Below are 24150 nucleotides of genomic sequence, written 5' to 3' on the forward strand. Positions count from 1 at the left end.
GTGTAAAATGAGTGATGTAGATATGGATATTCCATTTTTTTTTTTTTTTAAAGACCTGGGAGCTGGGGCAGGCTGGGCAGCCATTGCTGGGCTAGGAGAGTGGGTGGGGGATTGGCCTGCGTGATTTGGACATTCGGGGATTTGGCAGCAGCCAAATCTCTGAATCAGATTCAGCCGAACTGATTTGGGACAGTGATTCGAATCACCAAATCGAATCACTGTCCCCTGAATCAGCGAAATCCAAAGTGAATACTAGCTGCTTCGCACACGCCTAGTAACAAGGCCCTCAGGTTTATGCTCTACTATTATCCACTATCACAAATGTTTGAGATTTTGCTTCATAATGTTCTGTAATGCTAATAAGATACCTTCTTCTATTTAGATGTGTTTATAAAACTGTAGAGCTCATGAGAAAAGGTAATCAAAAATAAATTTCTTTATCCAGGGACAGTTATAGTGTACCAGTGATGGAACAGATTTCTCCAAAATGCCTTGTCAATATGCCTTGCATGACCTAACTGATGATTTTTAAGGCTGGGAAAGTAATTCCTTTCCTTCATAACTCCATAAAGGCATGGATCTGATACTGCATTTTCTTGACTTAGATCTGTTAGGGTCTCAGGGTGAGCTCATAGTCGGTTTGGGCTATAGTCTACACCAGGTTGGGCCAATGACGTAATGGCTGGTGAGCTAGTCTCCACAGCTGTGCCTGGGAAAACTGTGGAATTACCCTCTTTTGGCTGTGGGAATCAGGCCAGTCAACATACACATGCCTTGCTTCTGGTGCTCAGTTGGTCTCCATGTTCCTCTTGTTCCTGTGACACCTGACATTTCAGCTGGCTTCTCTCCCTCTGCTATTCCTGGTGCTTAAGGGCTTATCTGGCTTCTTTTTGCTTCTGATCCTGGCTTGTCTCTTGGCATTGCTCTTTAGACCCCATGGGGGCATCCAGATGAGCGTGCCCATGTGTCTTGCAGCATCTTAAAGCCCTTTAAGATGCTGCAAGAAGCACATATGGGAATGAGAAACTGTTTCCTGCACTGCAAATTTGGGCAAAACTGGGCAAAATTAGACCCATGGATATCCAGGGGTCAAAAAAAACTGCAGCAGAAAAAAGCTGGGCAGGGCACGGTGCTGGAGGCAACTAGAAGATGGGTCCTCCACAGAGACACTCTGATAGCAGGAGGCCCTAGAGCCCCTGCTACTGCCGATGAGTGGAGGCTTTTTTTTTTTCAAAGTGTGGAGGCTGGGGTGTTGGGGAGGGGCAGCCATTGGGGGGCTGGTGGTGCAAGCAGGGGATGGGACTGGGCAGAGCAGCCATTGGGGGAGGCCTGGGGGAGCAGGCGAGGGGGTGGGGCTGGGTGGGGCAGCCACTTGGGGGGGGCTGCAGGAGCTGGCGGGGTATGGAGCCAGGTGGGGCAGTAATCCGGGGGCTGCTGTTGAGTCCCTCAACTTCTTGTGGTTAAGATAGCCAGTAAAACTTGAGCTGTTTCAAGCACTGGCCAAGAAGTGAGAAGCTTAATATTCCCTGTTCCTCCCTAGGGCATGCGTACACTGTGGTAGCATCATGCCTCTGATATTTGTTCATTAGTCATGCCTCAAACATCTGCTCCTGCTTATACTCTCCAAACCTGGAAATAGACCAGTGAAGGTGTTCCAAGGTAGGTCTCTCTGGTTACTCTTGAGATTTCAGTCCTTGATGTGTCTTGATATGAAGCATCTTCACTGTAGTTATGGGTTGAGACGTGTATCTAGCAGCAGGTGGATGGCCCAGGCTCATGCTGGTTGGAGCACACTGCCCCACAGTGTTTGACATGCTTTTAGTGTCTTCCCCACACAGCCATTTATTAAGCAACCGTAGAGTCATGGTAATATGCACTGCGTAAACTTATGTTACAGGAACAGGGTGATATCTTAGCAGGCATTTGAAAACTTTTTTGCATGTTTTTTTTTTTAAAAACAAGCAGAATAGAACCAGCAGGCTATAAAATGGCATTTTTATTTGAGGTGAACTCCAGTCTTGCCTCATGAGCAGCTGGGGAATGAGGAAGGTCTATAGGCAAAATGAAAAATCCATTATTATTCATATTGTTCATTTCAGATGAGATAATTTGGGATTTTGATACAATAATAATCTGCTGCTATTTAGTTCTATATTATTTTTTGCTTCCAGCTTCTCGTTTCCAATTGCTGATGTCAGGATGAGAATTATGGAATCAAAGGCCAGGTTTGGACTAGGGCTTGTGTGCCTGGGTATGCACAAACCTCCCTTCCTTGTGTAAGACAAACATAAAATTACAAATGCTTTCTAGGCTCCCAATAGTTACCTTACTCACCACTTTTCGATATACCATGAATGATAAAAATGTTTGTGCTGCAGGCTTCTCTATTCCAATAAATATTTGACCTGATATAGAACACCTGTACGTCCCTAATTTTTGTTGCGCGAGCGTTGTAGTCACAAGTTGGGGAACTGTTATGGAGAAAGAGAATTCGTTAAAATTCATTCTCTGCCTCTGAAGCTGATAGCCAGAAGCAAAGCAGCACCATGGAAGGGGACAGGGGCGGGGAAGGGAATAAGATCCCTTTTTCTGTAGCCTTTTTCTTCTATTACCTCAAACTTTTTTTTCTTTTTCAATGTAAGTCTTTAATTGTTAATATCTTTTATGACTAAGATGATGGGTCTGTTTGGTTTGGTTAAAAGCACATACACATGCATGAATCTCTGTATCATTCAAAGCCAAAGGAACTCTGTGAGCAGAATTGGTGGGATATGTCACAGCCTCAAGATCCTGACTGTGGTAATAAAATAAGACAACTGGCAACAATGCAGATATTCTGTAACTGTGTCCAAGTCAGAAACAGAAATTTGCTGCTGCAGCTGTAGGGAAAAGGTGGCCTGAGTATCTCATAGCTCTTTATCCTTTGAAGTTACTTTGGATGTATTAACTCTATACTGAGTACACCTAAAAGTACAATTAATGTGAAGCAATAAATTCTGGTACATGTCACACTAGAGTTCATTGCTTTCCGGTGCCATGTTTACAAGTGTGCCCAGGACTACAGCATGTTGAGCCAGGTTGGTGCAGTCCTGGCTGACAGGGGGCCCAGGGGGTCAAGCTGCCAGTCTGGGACTGTTCCGACCTGGCTCAATGTACTGGGGACAGGCTGGCTGGGGCTTGAGGGTGCTCCAGTGCGGAAATAGCTGGCAGGCAACTGCTGAACTAAAGCACCCTTGTGCCCCAGACGGTGCTCTTAGCATCTACATGTGTTTTGCTGCTCAGTAAATAATGCCACCGCAGGATAGTACCTGCATTTCCAAGTACTAACCTATGGCAGCATTTATTAGTTTACTGTGACCCAATTGGGCCATATGTGTGGATGCACAGACTTTACTATGGAGTTAATTAGGCAGCTCTGCAGTAAACATCTTGTGTAGATGTGCCCATTGTGTCTTTAATAGCAAGAAAAAAATTCTTATTTGAGGTTAATATTCTTTTAACAACTCACAAGGGTCTCTGTGTTAATTTGGTCACAGATCTGATTGTTTAGATCAACATGAGTTAGAGATTATTCATCAGTAAAACATCTTATTTCTCAAACAGAACTTAAAAACTCATGTCCAATACATTCAACCTTTTTCCAAAAAAGAACCTGCCCAGTTCCTTTTTTTCCTTCTTTGGCACTGTTGGCTCCATAAGTAGTTTTTTTTGGACATTCTAAAATCTAGGTCTGATCTTCCATTCACTTGCATGTGAAGTCAGTGGGACTGCTCAGGTAAGCAGACGTTAAATGCTTATAGCAATGCTTCTCAAGGAATCACTCATTAAACTAATTTGTGATACCTATCTCTCATTTGATAGGTCAGAGCTTAGAAACCTAGGGAAAATTATATTCTAGGCTTCAAATTCTTACATAAATAATTAATTTCCTTTTCACAGTATTTTCCATTAACCCTCAAATAAGACTTTTAAAAGCACTAGACAGCTCTAGCATAACTTGGTTTGGGCAAGAGGGGCACCTGTCTTGGGTGCCAAGTTAGGAGGGCCACCAAATTTGCCCGCCTTTCCCTGCAGAGTCTGTGCCCCAAGCAGCCTGGAACTCCAGAACAGCCCTGGCAGTTGATGCTGTTGTTGCTGCTTCTGCTTTGAGAGTAACAGCCAGATGGGAAGAGCATGGGGCAGAGGCAGTGGCAGCTCAACTGGGAACTATTCATGAGTTTCTGGAATGGGTAACACTGCTGCTCACCCCGCTGTCTTGCAAGGTTTGCATTGTGCACCAACTCTGGCTGTTATGCCTCTGCTAGAGGGATATTTTCAATAAAATGACTAAAATCAAATACAGTATGTGGCAATGTAAACATTTATTATAAATACAAAATATTCCGTCTTGGACACTGTGGCACTTACAGAGACTAGAAGCTCTGAACTAAAATGCAGTTGTATTTTTCCTTACAACAGCTGGTAGGGTAGATTTTCAGCACTGTCTTCACCTTGTGCCTCCTGCTAATGTTAATTGGAATCATACAGTTGTATCTGTGTTCATTAAAGTGAAAATGACTTGCTTTGGCTTGGTCTTTCCAGTGTAAAATGTTCTGGCCAGTGACATGTTTCCAATTAAAAAAATAAATTAAATTGCCTCAAATGAAAGTAAAAATAATATAAATAAATAGTACAGTCAGGCTATTAGTTTCAGTGTTTATTTTAAATGTCATTGGGCTGTTGAGCTGGTTCAGTGCTGAAAAATACTGGGGATTAGTAGGATATCATGAAACAGGGCCAATTATGCCACATCTGCCAACTGAGAGCTTCTTGCATTTTTCTGCAAAGCATCTGTTGCTGGTAATTGTCAGACCCAGAATACTGGGGTCAGTGCATCTTGGGCATACATATACTATGACTTTGTTTTACTTTGAACATTTTGGCTGCTGACAGATGTGGGGAAAAATAAAATATGGCACTTTACTTCCAGCTCGGCATGCCCCTGCACAGCACATACCCAGAAGAGGAACCGCATCAGTTTCACCTGGCTCACCCAGCATCTGTAGAGATTGTGCACTTCAGTGGGGCTTTTTGGTGCTTTTATCTAATAGCTGATTGAATCAAAAGTCCTGCTGAAGCGCGAGATCTATACCTGATGTTGGGCAAGCTGGGTCAAACTGATGTGGTTCCTTTTCTGGTAATGTGCTGGGGCTTTTTTTTTCCCACATTTGTCAGGGGCCTATTAATATTTGCAAATACACAATGCATTGAAGCTGCTTTGAATGAACCGTTCATTTAAATGCAGTATATACTCAGCCACTCCCAGATGAAGCAACCTAGTAGTTTGTCTGTTCCTCTTAGTTTTGGTATATTTTAATAGGACCGTATACTTATCTTCAGTCTTTGCTCCTTATTGCTTAATTAAATTCCTACTTTTGCAACATCTGCTTATGACTGTTGATAGTAGAGTATACTGTACTATATTCAAAGCCGACCCGAGCAGGGTGCGGGTCAAGGGCAAATAAGCCCATGCATGGCCCCACCCCCACTCTGATCCCACATGCCCTGGACCTGAAGAAGCTTCCGCCGTCATTGGCAGTGGTATCGGTGGGGGGAAGCTGCATGCGAAGTCAGCAGAGTGGAGTCACCATTGGCTGCTCCGCCCAGCTCCCCCACATGCTGATTGGCACTGGAAGAATGTGGTATTGTAGGATTGAGGCACTTTAGCAGAGCCAAGTGGAGAAGCTTCCTGGTGTAAGTAAATACTATTAGTAATAAAAAAAAATATTATTTATCATTTATAGAGTGTAATCCACTGGGAATCTAGTACAAACACACCAGAAGAATTTTAGCTGCTCCTGGAAAGCTGCTTTGTGGGGCAGAGTGTAGTCATACTTGGCACATGACAACACACAGGAGCCCTTTTAGAATGGGAAGTGAAGAGCAACATATTCAGCTGCAACTTAATGAGGACATTTTTACAGGTGGAATATAAATTTAATGTAGAATTTTAACATGCATGGGAGTGTGCTTTCTCTTCTGAGAAATAGGGATAGGGATATGTGTTTGCTACCAATGTCTGCACTTTTGACCTTTTACGTGAATTTTTGTGGTTTTGTAATATTTCTGTAAAATCAGTAGGAAAATAGATTTAGTGCATTTTAGCATGCCTTTATGTGCCAAGTATTTTACAAGTTGAGGGGGCAGAATACCAGCTAGTGCAGACACATCTTTCTGGCTTAGGAATCATTTGGGATTTCTATTTCAGTTTATAAAAATGTCTCCCTTCTAAAAAGGTATTGTATGAACTTAAACATTATAGGATGCTCTGTGATATTTTCTTACGTATTTTAGTTTATAAAATGTGTCTGTCTAATTATATCATACTTCCTTTAATTATTTGATATGCTGTATGAGAATGTGTGTAGTCGTCTCCCAAATCCCAACTTTCAGAAGCACCTATGACATGAATGAAGAAAAACTGTTTGCTTTTTGTTACCTCTTTATTTGTTCTTTTATTTTGAAGTTCTCTACGTATTGGTTTAGTGTTTAATTAAAAAAATAACACTATTGTAGCAACACTTCGAAGGAAAAATATGTTTGGGAATCCTGCAATGTTATTTTCCAAGTTGAAATAGCATTAAGAATGAATTTGGTTTGCAGGAATTGTGTAACAGTGCTAGAATAGCCATTATGCTATAGGTAAGAATGAGTTTACATTTTTGTTGGTAACTTTAATCTTAGGGAATGATTCCAAGAAAACATCTGTGTATTTCTGGGTGCACAGTACATATTTATTGCTGAATTCAAACAAACTTTGGGAGTGTAAAGTTTTAAAAATATCTTGTTTGTAATTGTATTTGGTGCACATTTATTAAACTAGAGGCACATCTCCTTACGTATGTTAAAATTGTTTGTTTTCCAGGGATTCGGAAGTTGTAAAAATACTGAAATATTTGTAGTCTCTGGAGCCTACTGAAATCAGTGGCCAAAAAACCCAGTACCTGTATGCCAGTCAGTATTTTTAAAATTACTATTGTTTCTAGGAATAATATTTATACAGTCAAAATAAAGTGGCACACAAATTAACTTCTTTTGTGGATAGATCTAGTAAGGGGTTCTTCTGGAAGTCTTGACTGCTGTCTTTGGTAGTCCTTTCTGTCTGGAATGGTGGGAGCTGTGCGTGATATGCTTCAACTCATACTTTATCCATAAAAGTAACTGTTGCCAAAATAAGAAAGAGTGCCTTTTAAGTTTTTGTGTAACCTATTAAGTTGTAGGTATATTGCGGAATAGAATTTTTACAAATCTATATCTGTAATCAGTAACTACCAGATAGGTAGGTGTCTATTGTTTGAGTTTTCCTTGGATTTTACTTCTACAGTTTTTCTTTAGCATTGGCCTGGCAGGTATGAGAAATTCTTTTGATCATTCTCCAAGTTTTTCTAATTGCAAATTTTCAGACTTAATAAGAACACAGGGTATAATAATATTGCAGGTTTAGGGAAAGAGCACACTGAGTCCTATCAGCTTTAAATCAGTGGCCGGCTAGATAATTAGCCATAGTCATTGTTTTCACTTAATCTTGTGACCTCACTATATTTATAGTTCTCACTTGATCTAAGAAACAATAATAGGATCACTTGATGCTGAGATGGGTAAACTTGACATTTGGCAGAGTAAGTTTGAAAACACAGTAATCTGATCAGTATCTTGATATTCTTTAAATAAGTTTTGATTTGACAACTGCAGGTTATTGCAGTGTTAACAATATGAATAGAATACTAATTGCACTCCATTGCCCATTTTATTAGAGTCATTGTCCTGAAGTTAGATTCATGTCACATAATTACCTGTTCTTGCTGACAACTTCCATGATATGCAATTAAGTTTTTCTTCTAATACTTCCTTTAGGCACAAAATAATTTGACTTGTTATTCTAGCCTTTCTACTGGTATACATTTTGATTGTCTGGTCTGTACATCTCTGAGGCGTGTGTGACTTCAAATGGAAAAAACAGGAATGTCCAGCTAATCCAATTACAGGAAGAGTCAAAACAATGGCTCCCTGTGCAGTAATTTTCAGTACAAATAAGGCATTTGTATTCCAGATACCTTATTCTTTTGACAAAGATTGTAATGAGAAAAGGAAAATAGCATATCATTAATCCAGTAGCATGACATTTCTTTGTAACAATAATAGGAAGTGATAGAATTTGAGCATATTCAATGACAACCTGGAAATCATAATCGCTTAGTCCCCTTGTCTTACTTTCACTTTCTCAGGTGTTTTCACGTAACACTTGAATATTTGGTTTGCTTTGTGAAGCTATTCATAACCATGTTAATTGATTCAGTTCAATAGACAATTAAATCCAATCATTTTCACTTTGGGGAATGATTTTCCAGTGTTATGTTATTTTCTCTCTGCATGTGCATTTAGGCCTCTCCTGAAAAGTGCAGTATTGATTTCCTTTTAGTGCATTCATTGCCTTAGTTTGCATCTGCATTTTCTTTATCCAACTCTCTCATACTTTTTTCTTTGCTACATGAATTTCCAGTAATTGGTGGGTAAAAACATTATTTTTTGGCAACGTTGAAGTTGTGACAGTCACAGGCAGTAATAGGTAGTTTCAAATGCAATGAACTGCATACTGGGTAAGCAGAAGTTTGGTGTAATAATGCCCTAATAATGGGGTTCTTGGGAACCTCAGCAAAAATGTAATTTTTACCTAAGCTTTTTAAACAACAGCTAAAGCCCCCTCCCTTACTCTTCTCCTCTTGAAGTTATTGCTGTATATCTTGGATAACTGGAGAGAGCACAGACAGACACTGCAGATATCTGACATCTCATTCCAGCCCATGCCATACAGTTAGTTCTTTGGTGATGTTTGATGTGTCACAAATTAATGCTATCTGTGACACCCTTATTGAGCCAGAAAGTATCAAGAGAATTTCAAGTTGGGGGGAAAAAGCTTAGAAAGTTTGGTAAATGTATTCCTGTGTTGTTTATTCCGCTAGCTATATTATTGAAAATATTCAGTGCATACATTTGCTCTTAATTCAGTCCTTGTTTTTCGCTGGAGTTCACTTTTTAAATTTTCAGAAATAAATTCTGCCAAACAGTTTGCTAACAGACAAGTAATTTCTGAAGCAAAATATATATTTATACTAGTAAGAAGTTTATGTTTTATATAATACTTTCTTTCAAAAGATTTATAAACATTCATAGTTTCAGCCTCACAACTCCCCTGTAAATTGGGAAAGTGCTCTACTGGGATTTGACAGATGGCAAGCTGAAGAGCAGAGGGTAAAATTCTATCCCGTTGAATTCAATAGGAATTTGTCATTGACCGTAGTGAGAGGTTTACTTAAGTGATTTATTCAGGATCAGCCAGAAAGATAAGTAGGAAGAAATTCCTTGCCCAGGAGAACATTTTGTCACCCTACACTCCTCTAAATTATGAAATATCATAACCAGAAGCAAATATAATTCAGCATCCTGCTTGACACCAGCCAACATCAAGGTAAATAGACTGTTCTGACTTTTAGCTGAGCCTACTTGGCACAAAATGAACTACTCCAACCAGGAGATCTTACAACACCTTCAGCTCTCCTGTGAAATATGAATTTTCATTTCCACCTAGGAGAAATTTTACAATTGTTGCATTCTCCTGTGCCTGAGGAAGGGTGAGTGTGCCTGAAAGCTTGCAAATAAAGACTTTTTTTGCAAATATCTAGTGGGTCTAATAAAAGATTTCACCTCTACCCTGAAATTCTGATTCCATTAGGGAGTTTAGGAGTTAAACGTATTCTCTGGAAGTCCAGCATGATTATCTTTCCTTCATTATTTACCTGATCTATGCAGTTAATTTTCAATTCAAATATACACTCACAGTTTCTATAAGGAATTGCCATTCTTGATTCACAAACACGTATTTTGTTGGCACATTTACCTTTCTGTGTGACAGTGGAAATTTATACACCTGGATTTGAGTAGGGGCTATTTATTCCAGTACACTCTGGAATATATGTGTTATAATTGCTGCTCTGACACCTTCTTAGTATTTGGGCCTAGCAGTACATACAATGGAGAGAGTGCCAAATGGAAAAAGCAGAAGAATTCACAATTAGGACTGCATCACAACTTTCTCTTAATTTATGGGACATTTGTCACCTGAGTCTACATCATATCATCTCAAGCAGTTTTATTTTTATTTCCTACGTGTAGTGTTGGAAACAAAATGTGATGAAATACCATCCATGAAATACTATGCTTTTTTGTACAAGATGGACATAACATGATGAGGATATGTTAGTAAATCTGTTGTTGCTAACAGGTTTTCAACTGGATAATGAAATACCTAATTGATTTGATTAGAGCCAAATTAATCTAGCATAAAGTTTTGTAAACTGATGGGAATGTCCTTATTGTATGTTAAGGGATGGGTCTTCACATGGGATGGTTTTGTTCTGGGGCCAGTTTTGTTCAATAGCTTCATTAAACTGTAAGGTGGGATGGAGTGCACCCTCAAAGCTGGGGGAAGTAGTAGATACACTGGAGGGTAAGGCTAGGATTCAGAGTGACCTAGACAAACTGGAGGATTGGGCCAAAAAGCAATCTCATGAGGTTCGATAAAGAGAAGAGCAAAGCCATACACTTAGGATGGAAGAATCCCATGCGCTGCTACAGACTTGGGACCAACTGGATAAACAACAGCTCTGCAGACTTACAATGGACAGTAAGCTGGATGTGAGTCAGCAGTGTACTCTTGTTGCCAAGAAGGCTAACAGCATACTGGGCTGCACTAGTAGGAGTGTTGCCAGCAGATTGAGGGAAGTAATTATTCCCCTCTGTTCTGCACTAGAGAGGCCACATCTGGAGTACTGTGTCCAGTTTTGGGCCATCCACTACAGAAAGGATGTGGACAAGTTGGAGAGAGTCCAGTGGATGGCAGTGAAAATGGTTTGGGGGCTGGGGCACATAACTTTGGAGGAGAGGTTGAGGGAACTGCAGTTATTTAGTTTGCAGAAGAGAAGACTGGAGGAGGGGGGTTGATAACCTTTACTTACTTGAAGGGGGGGTGGAAAGGGGATGGAGCTAAACTGTTTTCAGTGGTGACAGAACAAGGAGCAATGGTCTCAAGTAGGAACAAGGGAAGTTGAGCTTAGATATTAGGAAAAACTTTCTCACAAGGAGGGTGGTGAACCACTGAAAAGAGTTAACTAAAGAGGTAGTGGAATCTCCGTCTGTGGAGGTATTTAAGGCCCAGCTGGACAGAGCCCCAGGTGGAATGATCTAGTTAGGGATGGTCCTGCTTTGAGGAGGGGGTTGGATTAGATGATCTCCTGAGGTCCCTTCCAGCCCTGTTTTTGTATGATTCGCAGTCTGGCCTTTTTCATACCTTCCATTTACTAACAAAAATGTCTGCTGGCACATTACTTTCACACTTATTGGCATCTGATTTTTTGGTCATTTGCACATCCAGTGTTCTGACCTTGCCCTAACATTAAGTGCATAAACGTTTAAATGAAAACTGCTGGCAAACAATTGTGCCCAAAATTGTTTGCCTGATTGTGATCACTTACACAACATAGGAGCCATGTTTACGAGTAAAGATAAAATAGAAATTGATGGATAGATTGATAGACTTTAAGGATTATATTTCCTACTCTCTTCCACACCTATTTTACTGCTTTTCTAAACCTGAAAAAGGTTCTTAATGTATGTCACTCCATTATTGCTTTGCAGCCATGCTAAACTAACAAGTGTTGCTTTCAGAGTTGCTTTACTGGCCATTTTGTTAGGGATGCTGATAGGGGAAGGCAAAAATGAACATGCTACAACTTGTGCATTGTATTACTAGAAGGATAGAAAGAACTTGTAGTTCGGTTACCTAAAAGATACTAGACAAAATCCAGGAAATGGTAGGATTAGTCCTCAGTGCTAGAAATTCAGTGATAGGGACTCACTTCCATCTCTTGAGGATTCTTTTTAGGTGTTTTCAGAATCCATGTGTCATGATTAGGTCAGTTTAGATCAGATTAATTTCCTCTACTTTTTGACCTACCAGGGAAGGGTTAAATTTATTTACTGAATTATTTTCAGGTGTTCCTTTTCAGTTACAAGTACTTGATTACTTAAAAAATACATACATAGATCAAATATTTAAGTTGCCACCTTGGATTTACTGCGAGTCTGAACTCTAAAAGTTTAGATTTCTAACACAAAACTTGCTTATCATGGCTTATCATTCCCAGTAGTTCTACATGTAGCATTTTAATGAAGAAACAAAACAAATTAAGAAACTGCTGTGTTTCCCTATTATCATTTGAAAGCTGACAGTTGTACCTGTTCAGTACATTGTTTTACTATGTCCTTTTAATGGCGGATTTGTAGTTTTGTTAAGTCAGTTCCTAAAACAAACTGATATGTGGTCATTTTGGAAGTTTGTTACTACTAAGAAGCTTGTAACACAGGTCATGTTCCAATGGATTTGAGAAGTAACTTGAAAAAATAAGCATTTTATAATCTTCAGTACAAGATTCTATCTTAGACTGTTATAAAAGCAAAGGAAATAAATACTGTGTTTAAATTATGAAAATTGTGCTTGAAACTGTTTAATATCAGGGAATAGCCAAGGTAGGAGTTTCAATGTAGTTTTTACCCTTTTAATTTAAAATAGCCATTTTTGCCAATGAGCAAGACATGCTGCAGTTGTTTTAACATTATGAATGTGATGATGATGGTACTGCCAAATCTTCTGGTAAACCATGTCATCAGCGTTAAAAGGAAAACTTGCTGTTTCCACCCAGGTACAATTTCAGTACAAGATTTTCAGGGGTACAGAGATTGATTCATACATATGAAGCTTAGACCAGCAGGCATCTAATTCAGTAGAGTGTCATTTTGAAGTGCATCATGTTGCTTAAATCAAATTGCCTGCTTAATATTTAATATTACTGTGATAGAATCACTTTCTCTCCTGAGGATAACTTACATTTTGCCAGACATCCTGACAAGGCTGCATTTCTTATAATCCCCTTAAGAACTAGGCTTGTGCTTGAGAAAGGTTAAAATAAAGGGTGCTTTTGTTCATATCTAGTCTGCCTGTGCTATATTGACAAAGTGTCTGCTGGCTGCCTGGGATAGTTTTACAGTATTAAACAAGTGTTGATTTCTGTAGAGGCACGACTCAAGGCTTAGAAGGAAGTGAATTGGATAGGTCAGGAGAACGTACCATTTGTGAACACCCCTTTTCCTTTTATATTCTTGGATCAGATATGGTAGGTTGTATGCTGGCTGTGCTCAAGGCAAGCAGGAGAGAGAACAGCTTGAAAATAATCTGCAGTTTGGAAGCTTGCTTTTTCTGTCGGGATTCTGCAGGCACTTGTGCTTGTGTTGGAAGCTGTTTTAAAACTAACATGGTTTAATCCACTAACTGCATGTTGGGTAAATTCAAAACCCACATGCTCGTCCTCTTGCAGTGGAATAAGTCACATCTGATGGACATTTTCTGTGCTTATAGCATAGTAACGAACGTCTGACAGGCGCGACCTTTCATAAGACAGCCCACACTATTGGCTTTCTGCCCAGAATATTGCTGCAACACTATCTGTGATTGGTTATCTCCCTGTCATGCATTGCTTCAGAAGGGAAAACGGCCCCTTTTTTAATAAATCTACGATGGCTGGCTGCAATATGCTACACTGTAAGTATTTTGTGTGACGGAAACAGACAGACTATAATTCTGCATAGTAGTTTAGGATCACACGGCCAGGGTATAATGCTGTGGGACATCAGTGAAATGCTGCTTGGTAAATGTTAACGTATCTGTTTTTTCTACAGGTTGGTACTAAGAAGTGCCTTTCCTGACGTCTCTGCTGCTTGGAACCGCTTCTAGAGCAGTCTCTGCTTTTTGCCTTGCTTGCTGCCAGCTAGACTGCGACGACAGCACATCCACCCTCCACCTATAGCCCAGACACCCCCATTTCTACTTATAATCAAGAGAAAAGCTCTGAGTATCAGGCGCATTGCCTTAGGCTGCTTTAGTGTAGAAATAAAAAGTTTGCTGAAAAAGTAAGATATCTTCTGCCAGAAAATCAAGGAGAGGAAAAAATATAATTTCTCGATTGTTGCTCTAAACTGCTGCATCTGTCTATGCCAAACTAATCAATACCGATTGCACCACAAAACCCAATTGCAAATTCAGCTGTGTGTGGAGATTACCTTTCAGACAACTTTACTGAAAGCAGCTTGGAAATTCTGTGTCAAAGGGTCTGCCACGTTTTCATGCTTGCATTTTGGGCTCCAAATTGGCACTCAGAATGGGTTACTGAGAGCACAAGGCTAGTTCCAGGCCACACTTTTTAACGTTCATCTTCCTTTTGATCTTAGCATTTCTTTAAGTACAAAACCTCTTTCAATTAACAGTTTCATGCTGTGAATTTCTAGTGGCAAATCTTTTCCTTGATATTGTGACAACACCATTTTACATGTACTTTTGAAGTAGGGAGCGGGGAAAAAAAAGAAATATTTTGGAGGTGACATTTTCATCATTACCAGTCTATCAGTTTGGCTGTTTGTTTATTTGTTACATTGAAAAATTTTAACTACCTGTAAAATCTAAAAATGGCTGTTAGTGTCACACCGATTCGGGACACAAAATGGCTAACACTGGAAGTGTGTAGAGAGTTCCAAAGAGGGACTTGCTCACGACCAGACACGGAATGTAAATTTGCACATCCATCGAAAAGCTGCCAAGTTGAAAATGGACGAGTAATCGCCTGCTTTGATTCATTGAAAGTGAGTAAATATTATATTATTTTCAAGGATAAACAGTTAATGAATGAAGCAGTTCTAATCGGAGAAACCATAGGGTCTGAGACATACGGATTGTTGTGTGTGCCGGCACTGAGATTTATGGGTCTTTCTGTTCTGATATTTTGTTGTGTTTTTTTTCTCGGGGGAAGGGGAAGGAGAATAGTGGAGAACTAATAACCACAGAATGTGGGCTTTCTGGTGCTGGCATGGGTACAGATACTAGTTCCTTAACCCTAAATTATCATTTGTCTATAGTTGGAGCAAAACAAAGTATATATTTCATTTAGAAATAGTAAACTCAGAGTAAAGATTTCATATATAGAGAGAGACTGAAAAGGAAACTATATATTTTATATGATGATTTATTTTTATCTTGAAATGTACATAGACTGTTGATGTCTCTGGACGATAGGCAGTACATTTTAAATTAATGTTTTCCTTCATTAATCAGAATGACCATTTCTGAAAGGCATGTTTCAAGTTTTATCTGCAGTCTTCCGATTTTATTTTCATTTTATAACTATAAATAATTAATGAAAGGAGTGATACATTACTTGGACAACTTAACTGAATCTAGGTGCCTCTCTCTAGCCATGCAAGGGTAGCTAAGGCAGATCTTTTCCAGGAAGTATATATTAGTGAAGCTGTGAAAAGGATGAGGCTGGAATTTTAAAAATATTTCTAGTTTCAGTGATCAGTTGTTAGGCAGAGTTCCAGTTCCTTTTGTTTTAAGCTTTATGAATTAAATAATTCCCAAATTTAAAGTCCAGTCCACAGACTGCATTTTAATACAGCTAGAGAGTCATAAAAATCAGAGGTTGGGATAGAAAAATAAAGTTGTTTTTTTTTTCCCCACAATATAATATTGCTACTTTTGGGACTATCTGCTGCGAAATGGAACAAAGTCCAAGTAATGGACTGTTCTGTTCATGAAAATATCATGTTTGAGGGAGGGAATTTTCAGTTGCAGCTAGCTACTGTGAGCTGTTTGTGCAGGCAGATCTAGGCAGAAAATAGTTTTCTAGTCCTGCAGTACTTTTGAAGATTTTAATTTCTTTTCTTGTTGAAATTCAGACAAAAGTGAAACCTGGAAAATTTCACAAGCTGAAAAATACAAGCCAGCCAAAAACATTATTCAGGTTTAAAATATTTTTTCATAGTGCCTAATAATCTTTTTGCACCGTTTTGTTTTAAAATTACTATAATCAGCTATATTTTCTAAATTAAAAGTGATTTTTTACACTGCAAATGAGAATTTTCTATGTCAACAATGTCAGGAAGAAATATGTGATCAATTTTTATATTTAAAAAATATATTTTAAGTGGAGAAATTCCTGAAAACCAGCACTTACTTGTAAAATATTTTGGTTTTGACAAGTAAACATTTTCAAAGGAAAAACATTTTGCCAAAAAAAAATTCCTGACTCACTCTAGGCACAGTCTGGGAGATTTTTGTAATTATGGATCCTACTCTCTGTGTATGACAGGTTTGGTCTGGTGAATATGTCCCTGCTAGTTTTGTCTCTTCTACAATGCTTTCCTGTACTTGTGGGAAGTTGTGAAGTTCTCTGCTGCTTGGAATGGAAGTTACCGTACAAGGGTCTGCTACTGGTTTGGTCCCATTACAGCTGATGTGCTGCTTTTAAATTGCTTTGGGACTGTAAGCACTTTAGGAATTGGCACCAGATGTTGCTGTTTTGTAATATCCAGATCATAGTTTGCGTATGAGATGTTAAAGCTAGGCTCATGGAGCTCTGTACAGCACTCCATGTTTAAGAACTAGAATTAATTTATTGGTAAAATACTAACCAGCTCGTACAGCAGTACAATTAGGTTTATTTTATAAATAACTGTTGCTCCTCATTTGATTTTGCAAAGCTTCATATCCACTTCTGTGGTGCTCCACTTATCTTTTATTTTATGTATATTATTTAAAAAAATATTTAGAAAGTATATAAAAATGTTGAAAGTAAGGCACCAATGTTCATTAAAGAAGCAAACACATGAAAATCTGTTTATAAGAGGGAGCTTCTTCCAAGTCCATTGTAAATCAACAGTGTTGCCCATTCCAACCTCCATGATAGGTTGAAATGCTTTCAAAATGTAATGCTTATGGCAAAAGGCAGCACAGATGGAAAATGTGGGTTAGGGGATAACATATAGGGCTCCAGGTCAGGAAGTTGGTTTGTTCATGTTGTAGTTTACAAAACTGGATGCCAGGAAGCTGTTCTATTTCATTACCTCATTGTATTTATTACCTTGGGCAAACTTCTGCACTTCAGTTACACTGTCCTTAAAAAGTATATAATTATCTCCTTCACAAATAGTTATGAAATCCTCATATTTTTATGAACCTGTTTTATTGTTTCAAACTACTATTTGAAGATAGCTGTGTTCACGGCCATGTTGAAGTCAGTGGAATTTGAGTGGTTTGTAATTCAATCCAGAGCTTCTTTTACCACGGACAGACATACTGTTTAGTAGTTACATGTTTTCATTGTTTAACACCAAAAGATGTGTTTTGAGTTAAAACCTCTCTCCATGACGTGCTCAAAGCTTTTTGCTGGAAGACTCCACAGGTATCAGGTAGAACTCTTTGCAAGCTGAGGAGCGCTTATCCACTTAACTTAATAAAAAAAAAGCTTGGTAGCAATTAATACCCCTTTGTTAACCATGTAATATGGCTAATATATGCTTTACAGGTATTTTATAAGTAGATTGTTGACATACTTCTAAATTGTATTGCTCTGAAAAAATGAATGAAAATCCCTTGGTAAGCTAAAAATAGATAGTCTTCTTTACCAAATGCCCTGTCCAACCAAAATGGGACACTGGGGTTTTATTTGGTTTTGTTTAATATAACCAATGTAGATCCAAAATAATGGCATAGTACACCCAAAAGCTGACTCTAAAACCCTTAATCTTTAAACACTTATAGAATTATTAATCACCATATAAAGGCATATAATAATAATTATAAACTAGCTAAACAGCTCATGTTACATATTGCAGAGAAATCTAATTTGTAGTCACCGCGAAGGTCTCTAGTAAGATGGTAATAAATCTCTAATTCATACAACTTAAAAGATCCTTTATTTGTCAGTAGATCTTTAAAAAACATGAAACATGCTAACTTGTTTGGCAAAAGAAGTGCTGGATTTTGCAAAGTGTGTGCAGCTCTTGTCTAGCATGAATACTCGAGAATGAGATGGATATAGCCTGTGTGCTTTGCTATATTTAGAACATTAGACAGGCAAAGCAAATACTTTCTAAGGAGACCCTGTGAAATGGCAGTACCCTTCAGCTGTGCTGTTTCAGATGCTGGCCATGCTCCCAGGTGTCTCACGTTTAATAGGCTGTAGCAGAGTTTCTGGCTGGAATTGAGAAATGCAGTTTTCATTAGAAGTAAAAATATGAGGAAGTCATTTAATTGTAGTGAGTGGCAATTATCTTTGTGATACTGTTTTTGAGTTTACACTAAAATAAAAGTGTATCTGCTGAAAAAGGTAAATAATAGTTACATGTCCAGATGTGTGGTGAAAAAAATAATTAGGGAACCCATCCTGGGAATAGTCCATTAGGTTTGTGGCTACTGACAGGTCTAATCACCTTTCATATCTGCAGGGACTCATTTTGGGAGTACCAGCCTTTACTGTTGGTCTTCAGTGGGTCCAACATCTAATTGATGCAGTTAACATAAGTTCATTATCAGTCAGAATTCACTTATAGCAGAATTACGTTATTGAACTGTAGCTATAGTGGAATGCTGAACAACCGTACTCCAGTTGGCGGCACATTGGCACACATGCCTCTTGCAATGCAGTTCTATAAAGAGCTCCTGTGCTTCTTTTTGATCAGGATTTTTTTGCCATTAGTGAGAGCTTGTAAAAGCACTGCTAACTAAGCACTTAAAAATATAATCTCTGGCTATGGCCAGCAGTAACTTTTAATCACTTCCAAATTTGGGGTGGGAGTTGCTTCCTATGAGAGTGCACCAGCTGTTACAATATAATTGTTAAACTTCTGAATGCTCTTCTTGATAGTGAGCTAAATTGTTGTAAATTTAACTTGGGTTGAACAGCATTAAAGTTTCAGTGATTTCCTTCCCCCTCCCCTGGTTCTGTTACTACAGGAGCACACTGAGGTAACAGTTACATCATACAGTTACTGATCAACTGGATATTTTTGTCACCATCAGCCCCAATTAGTGCAGTTGTTCAGTGGTCTGCTTTATTTGTGTCATGTTAATTAGTGGGAGAAGAGAGATGGGAGATTCCAGTAGAACACTGGAGGAGAATCATGGAAGGAAAAGGTCAGGCTTATATTAATTGGAACAGGATTGTCTCATTCTTGCTTGTCGTGTACCACTTGACTCTGTGATGAGTCCTATTGAAGTCAATAGGACTATTTCTGAAGTAATATGCAATTCAAAATAAGTGTGGGGTAATTTGGTCCTTGGGTATCAGGAGCCCAGTTTTCAAACTTGAGTGTTTAGGTTAAATGTTCAGATTTTGTAGTTTAATGCTCAAATTAGCTCTGTCTTCTTTCTTTGTTACCTTGCTGTCAGTGAGAATTTTTGCATAGGCTATTATTAAACTGTCCACAGTAGAAGCAAACTCTGGGCATCCAACTTGGGGATTTCACTATGTTGCAGAAGTTAGATTTTAAGCAGAATTTTAAAATTGTTATTATGTAGTTGCTGTGTCTTTCATCCTTCATTTACCTTGTATGGTATGAGAAAGAGAGGAGTATTTACAAACTATCTATTGTACAATGTAAACAATTCAAATGATTTAAAAGTCCCAGGGATATATTGCACATTTTGAGGGAGGAGATTTAAAGAGATTGAGTGGAAAAAATATAGCAAATAGGGCTTGGAACAAATATAGCCAAGCAGTGTTCATAAGTGAAGTAGGATTTACTTTGTAAAGATAATTGATTCATTTGGTATTTCCTGAAATTCAGGTTTAAAATGTTCTTTGCAATGGGTAGTTGACTACAAAATGCCTATACCTTGCAGTACATATTCTGTAGGATGACATAGATGCACTGTGGCATCCAGTCTAAATGTATGCATTTTGTGTAAGATTGCCATTCATTTCTGCTGCTACTACTAGGTTTTCTAATGATGTATTCATTAAATTATGCATTCATCAGAAAGAAAAGTAGAGGCAAAAATCACTAGGGGAGCTTAAAGAGATCTGGATTCACACTGAGTTTGCTGTGGCCACCACTCAGGTTCAAATTCAGTGATAATTAAGTAAGTACAGCTATAGTAAAGCAAATTAGAATTTGCTCCCCAGATACAACCTGCTATAAGCCAAAATCACCAGTTCTTGCTAATATAAACTCCCAGTGATTCCAGTGATCTAAATAAGCATTATGTTAGTTAAGACAGATAAAATATTATCATCCTAATGCTAATGGTCATTACAGAAGCTATGACATGCAGGATAAACTGTTGGTCTCTTTGAGTGCATGGCTTTTCTAGGAGCTGTCGCCTTGTACTAGAATTGAATATTCTACTAATATGAAATGGGTTTGGATTTAAACTAGCCTTCAGCAGATCCAACTGGTTTATCACTCATGCATCTATATACATGTATTTCTCTTTCTGTTTACCTTCTTCAGGAAAGGTGGCATGTTTGAGACCTTTCTACGACATTTATGATCAATACGTATATCGATACAGGTTGTATAACCCTGTATGGGAGATCCATAGTTACACAATATTTGGGTCCTCTTAAAATTCCACTGCAGTGGAGAAAAGTCTCTTTTCAAACTCTTTGTAAATTTGTAGCAAAATTTTACTTTTTATTGAGGAGCCTAGAAAACTTAGAGGTTATATTTAGACTTTGTAAAATCTATTAATTCTTATGGATTAATATGGGGAGAATATTATTTTGCCATCACCTCAGGGATGGAATTATTAATTATGCATACTTCTATTCTTGACCTCAATTTTAAAGAAAACCTAGAGGGTCTGATTTTAAATTGAGGTAAAGTAACACACACTCTTGAAACTAGGCCCTTATTGATATGTGTGAGACATACAAGAAAAGAAATAACAGTTTTGGAAAATGCAGTGGAGCCTAATTCTACATCACCTGATAAAGTAAGAATGATAGCTCCCTGTCTACCTCTGATTGGATTACAGGGAAGAGCAGGACTCTGGTTACAAATCATTAGATATTTTAACATATTAGTTATTAATGTACTTTATTAAGCCTTATACTTTACTCCTTCAGATAGCTAATGTCAAACAGAAATATTCTATCAATAGATTTAGGTTTCACCTCTTAGGTAACAAGATTTAAATTGTGAAAGTGCAACAATTATAGAGCTAGTGACACAGCGATGACCATAAGAAAAATCTTGGAAGATACAAACATAACATCCAGCTTCATAAGACAGAACTTAGAGTTGCCATATAGGATGTAACTAATGAATTTATGCCTTTTTCCCTACATGTTTGCCTCTGCCCTAAACTCCTACATGGACAAAAGAAATGGGGAAAACTAAAAGCAGGAAATAAATTGGGAAAATGGGACAATCATTAGTCTGAGGGAGAAATAACTCACTTATAAAAGCATACATAAACAGTCCACTGTGGGAATATCACTGGCATTTAGAAATCGTGCCAGCTAACCTAGATATTAAACTGTTATAGTTCAACAAGGCATGCCTTGTTTTAGATTAAATGCTGAAGCTCTGTCTACATCTGTAGAAAGAAATTTAAAAATATATAGTAAAAATTGCAATAAAACATTTACACTGTTTAGTCTCTACAAATAAAAAAGTAGAAGCCCTGAACTGATGCAGATGTAGCAGTAAAGAAGGAAATGTACTTACTCATCTAGGGAGAAAATATGACAAGGCATAAAATAATGTGCCTCTTTCTATACCACAAGTTTGCATACAATAACCAGTACCCAATGTCAAGTCTTCAAGCACAGCTTTTCCTTTAACCCCAAATCTTTTCTCTTTTTTTTTGTAAAAACACAAAGGTTTATTACCAAAATTCGCCCTTAATTTATTGAATACAGGCCATTACATTAAATCCAGGATCTCATATCTGTCATTTAACTTTCAAGTAGTGTTAATGTTTGTTCATTAGGAGTGAAGAACAAATTAGAACTGCATTTTAGAATTAGCTGATACTGAGGAAGTAGCACCTTTTGCACATATTAGGAACATACACCTAACTGCAGAAATTCATTTCATTTGCATGTTTACAAAAATAAGAACTGCCATTTACTGGGTCATCCTGCCCAGTATCTTGTGTTACATAGAGGGAGAGAATGGATGCTGAAAGGGAGAGTGAACAGGGTATGACCCAGAATTTTTTCCACTGTTCTTCTCCTATTTGTAGCCTCCAGCATCTAAGCTAAGTACAGACAGTCAAAAAGCCGGAGGCTGAATCTATTCAGTCTTCACAGGTTAGTTTAAGCTGCATGGATTGAACTGATGTACAAGTGAACAGACAATCACTTTTGATTCTAGAAATGTAGCCACATTTCTGCAGTGGCCCAGGCCAGAAGCTGGGGGGCTCTAGAGTAGTGGTTCTTAGCCTTTTTTGTATCAGGATCTATTTATAAACATCTATAGCCAGTCCCAACCCAATGCCCTTCATTCCCGACCCTCTGCCCTCACCCCCCACAGTGTGTGAGGCGGGAGGGGGTGTGCGGAGCTGGGGGGTGGTTTGTGGGTAATGAGGGGTCCCAAGCAGCCCCTTGTGGGCTGGAACTCTGCCAGCCTGGAAGGGAAAAGCCATGGTTTCCCATGCAGGTTGAGAAACACTGGAGCAGAAAGCATGGATGAAGGCTAGCGGGGGGTGGTTTGCAGGGGAGGTACAAAGCAACCTGAGATGCGGGGGGACTGTGAGTTAACTTGAATGTGGAGGGGATCTGCAGCAGAAGTTTGCTAAGTCAATTTAGCTTAAATTAGCTAAGTCTGATACTACATCCATTCAGGTTCATTTTAAACTATTTTTGTCCATTTTGAAAATGATTTATGTGCACTGAATTTCTGTTGTGTTACAGATTAAATTGGTTTCTTCATTGCATGATGGTTCAGATGAAGATGTTTCAAACCATGATGTCTTAGATTTCAGGAAAATAAGCAGATGATGAATCCTAAATCCTGGCTTTATTGACTCTCTCTTATTTCATGTTGTATTGTTTTGTTCATCTTAAGCAAGGAAGTGGCACAGAAAGTTTCAGCTCCCTCCATTGTTTATACAGCCCCTGGGAGAAAGGTTTTATATTTTTCTGTATTTGATAGAAAAAGAGTCCTACAAGTATAATCTTTTACAGAATAACTCATGCTTATTTCATGTCAAGCAGTCCAGACTCTCAGCTGGAGAGCAAAGACAGCAGTTTCTATCTTGGGGTAAAAACAGGGTTCTTTGGAAAGGAATTAATATTTCTTTATGGCCATCCTGAAAGATTCGTTTTTTATTCACCTTTGTCACTTTCAAAGTGAAAAAAGGAGGACGAGGAAATAAAATTAAATAAGCAATGAAGCACCTTAGAAGCACAGCTATGCTCCAGCCTTTCAAACAAAGATACATTTGTGTTCGGGCTATACATGTTTTATCACTGATGTTGATCATTTGACTTTGTCTGTTGACATGTTTACTATATCACTGTATGCTATTTTATGTTGCATTCCACTCCTCACTGGAATTTTGACAGAGCCTGTGGAAAATGAGTTGGTGTTCTCTTCAGTTCTTGCAGGATACATGTTCAGCTCACCTGAACCACGTCCTACAGCTTAGAATAATTAGTGCATTTGTCTGTAACCTCAGCAAAGAAGCTAAAGGACAGCACATGAACTACCCTTTAGAAGAAGCACATTGGCACAGTGGTGTGTGTCAGCTTGCACTGCTAGTGACTGCACCCATTCTGGTCTGTGGATAAAGAACTTCAGTCTTGTGGTCTGTTAATTTCACACCTTTCACCAGCACTATATTTATTTAAATTGACTGATTTTTATTTTCCATGGATTCCCACTGTGCCACTTATTTTCCTAGGGAATGCTGCTTGGGGTACAATGGGACTTAAGAAAACATTGAAATGTGAGCACAGCAATAGAAAAGCTGCATGAAATTCACAACTAAATAAACAGGGAAGTCAGAGAAGTGTTGATAACAGGAGGATTGCACAATCTTCCTAACACAGCTATTTTCAAGGGGGAAATTCTAACTGTAGTACCCAGTTTAACATGGAAAATAAAACCTGTAATTGAAAGCAAGCCCCAGATCTTGGGACACACAGATGAGCGAAAGGAAAATCTGGTGAAAAGAAATGAATGAGTGTCAGTGGGCATGTCTACACATGCTATTAA

General features: G+C 38.4%; 1 protein-coding gene across 16 annotated transcripts in view; it reads left to right on the forward strand.

Moving 5' to 3' along the window:
• The window catches only part of MBNL1 (muscleblind like splicing regulator 1), a 227492-nt gene that overhangs the window by 41534 nt on the left and 161808 nt on the right, over positions 1-24150 (forward strand). For 12 of the 16 annotated variants that reach the window (XM_019503152.1, XM_019503157.1, XM_019503158.1 and 9 more), the window contains exon 2: positions 13828-14784. The exons of 2 other annotated variants lie outside the window; for them this stretch is intronic. In XM_019503152.1, the coding sequence (XP_019358697.1) occupies positions 14611-14784 (174 nt within the window). In that variant the 5' untranslated portion in view covers positions 13828-14610. Of the gene's footprint in view, positions 1-13438; positions 13691-13827; positions 14785-24150 lie in introns of those variants that run through there. 2 more of the 16 variants (XM_019503151.1, XM_019503164.1) reach the window with 2 other exon arrangements.

This window comes from Gavialis gangeticus, unplaced genomic scaffold (assembly GCF_001723915.1).
Source record: "Gavialis gangeticus isolate Ggan-Ray unplaced genomic scaffold, GavGan_comp1, whole genome shotgun sequence".
NCBI classification, from domain to species: domain Eukaryota; kingdom Metazoa; phylum Chordata; order Crocodylia; family Gavialidae; genus Gavialis; species Gavialis gangeticus.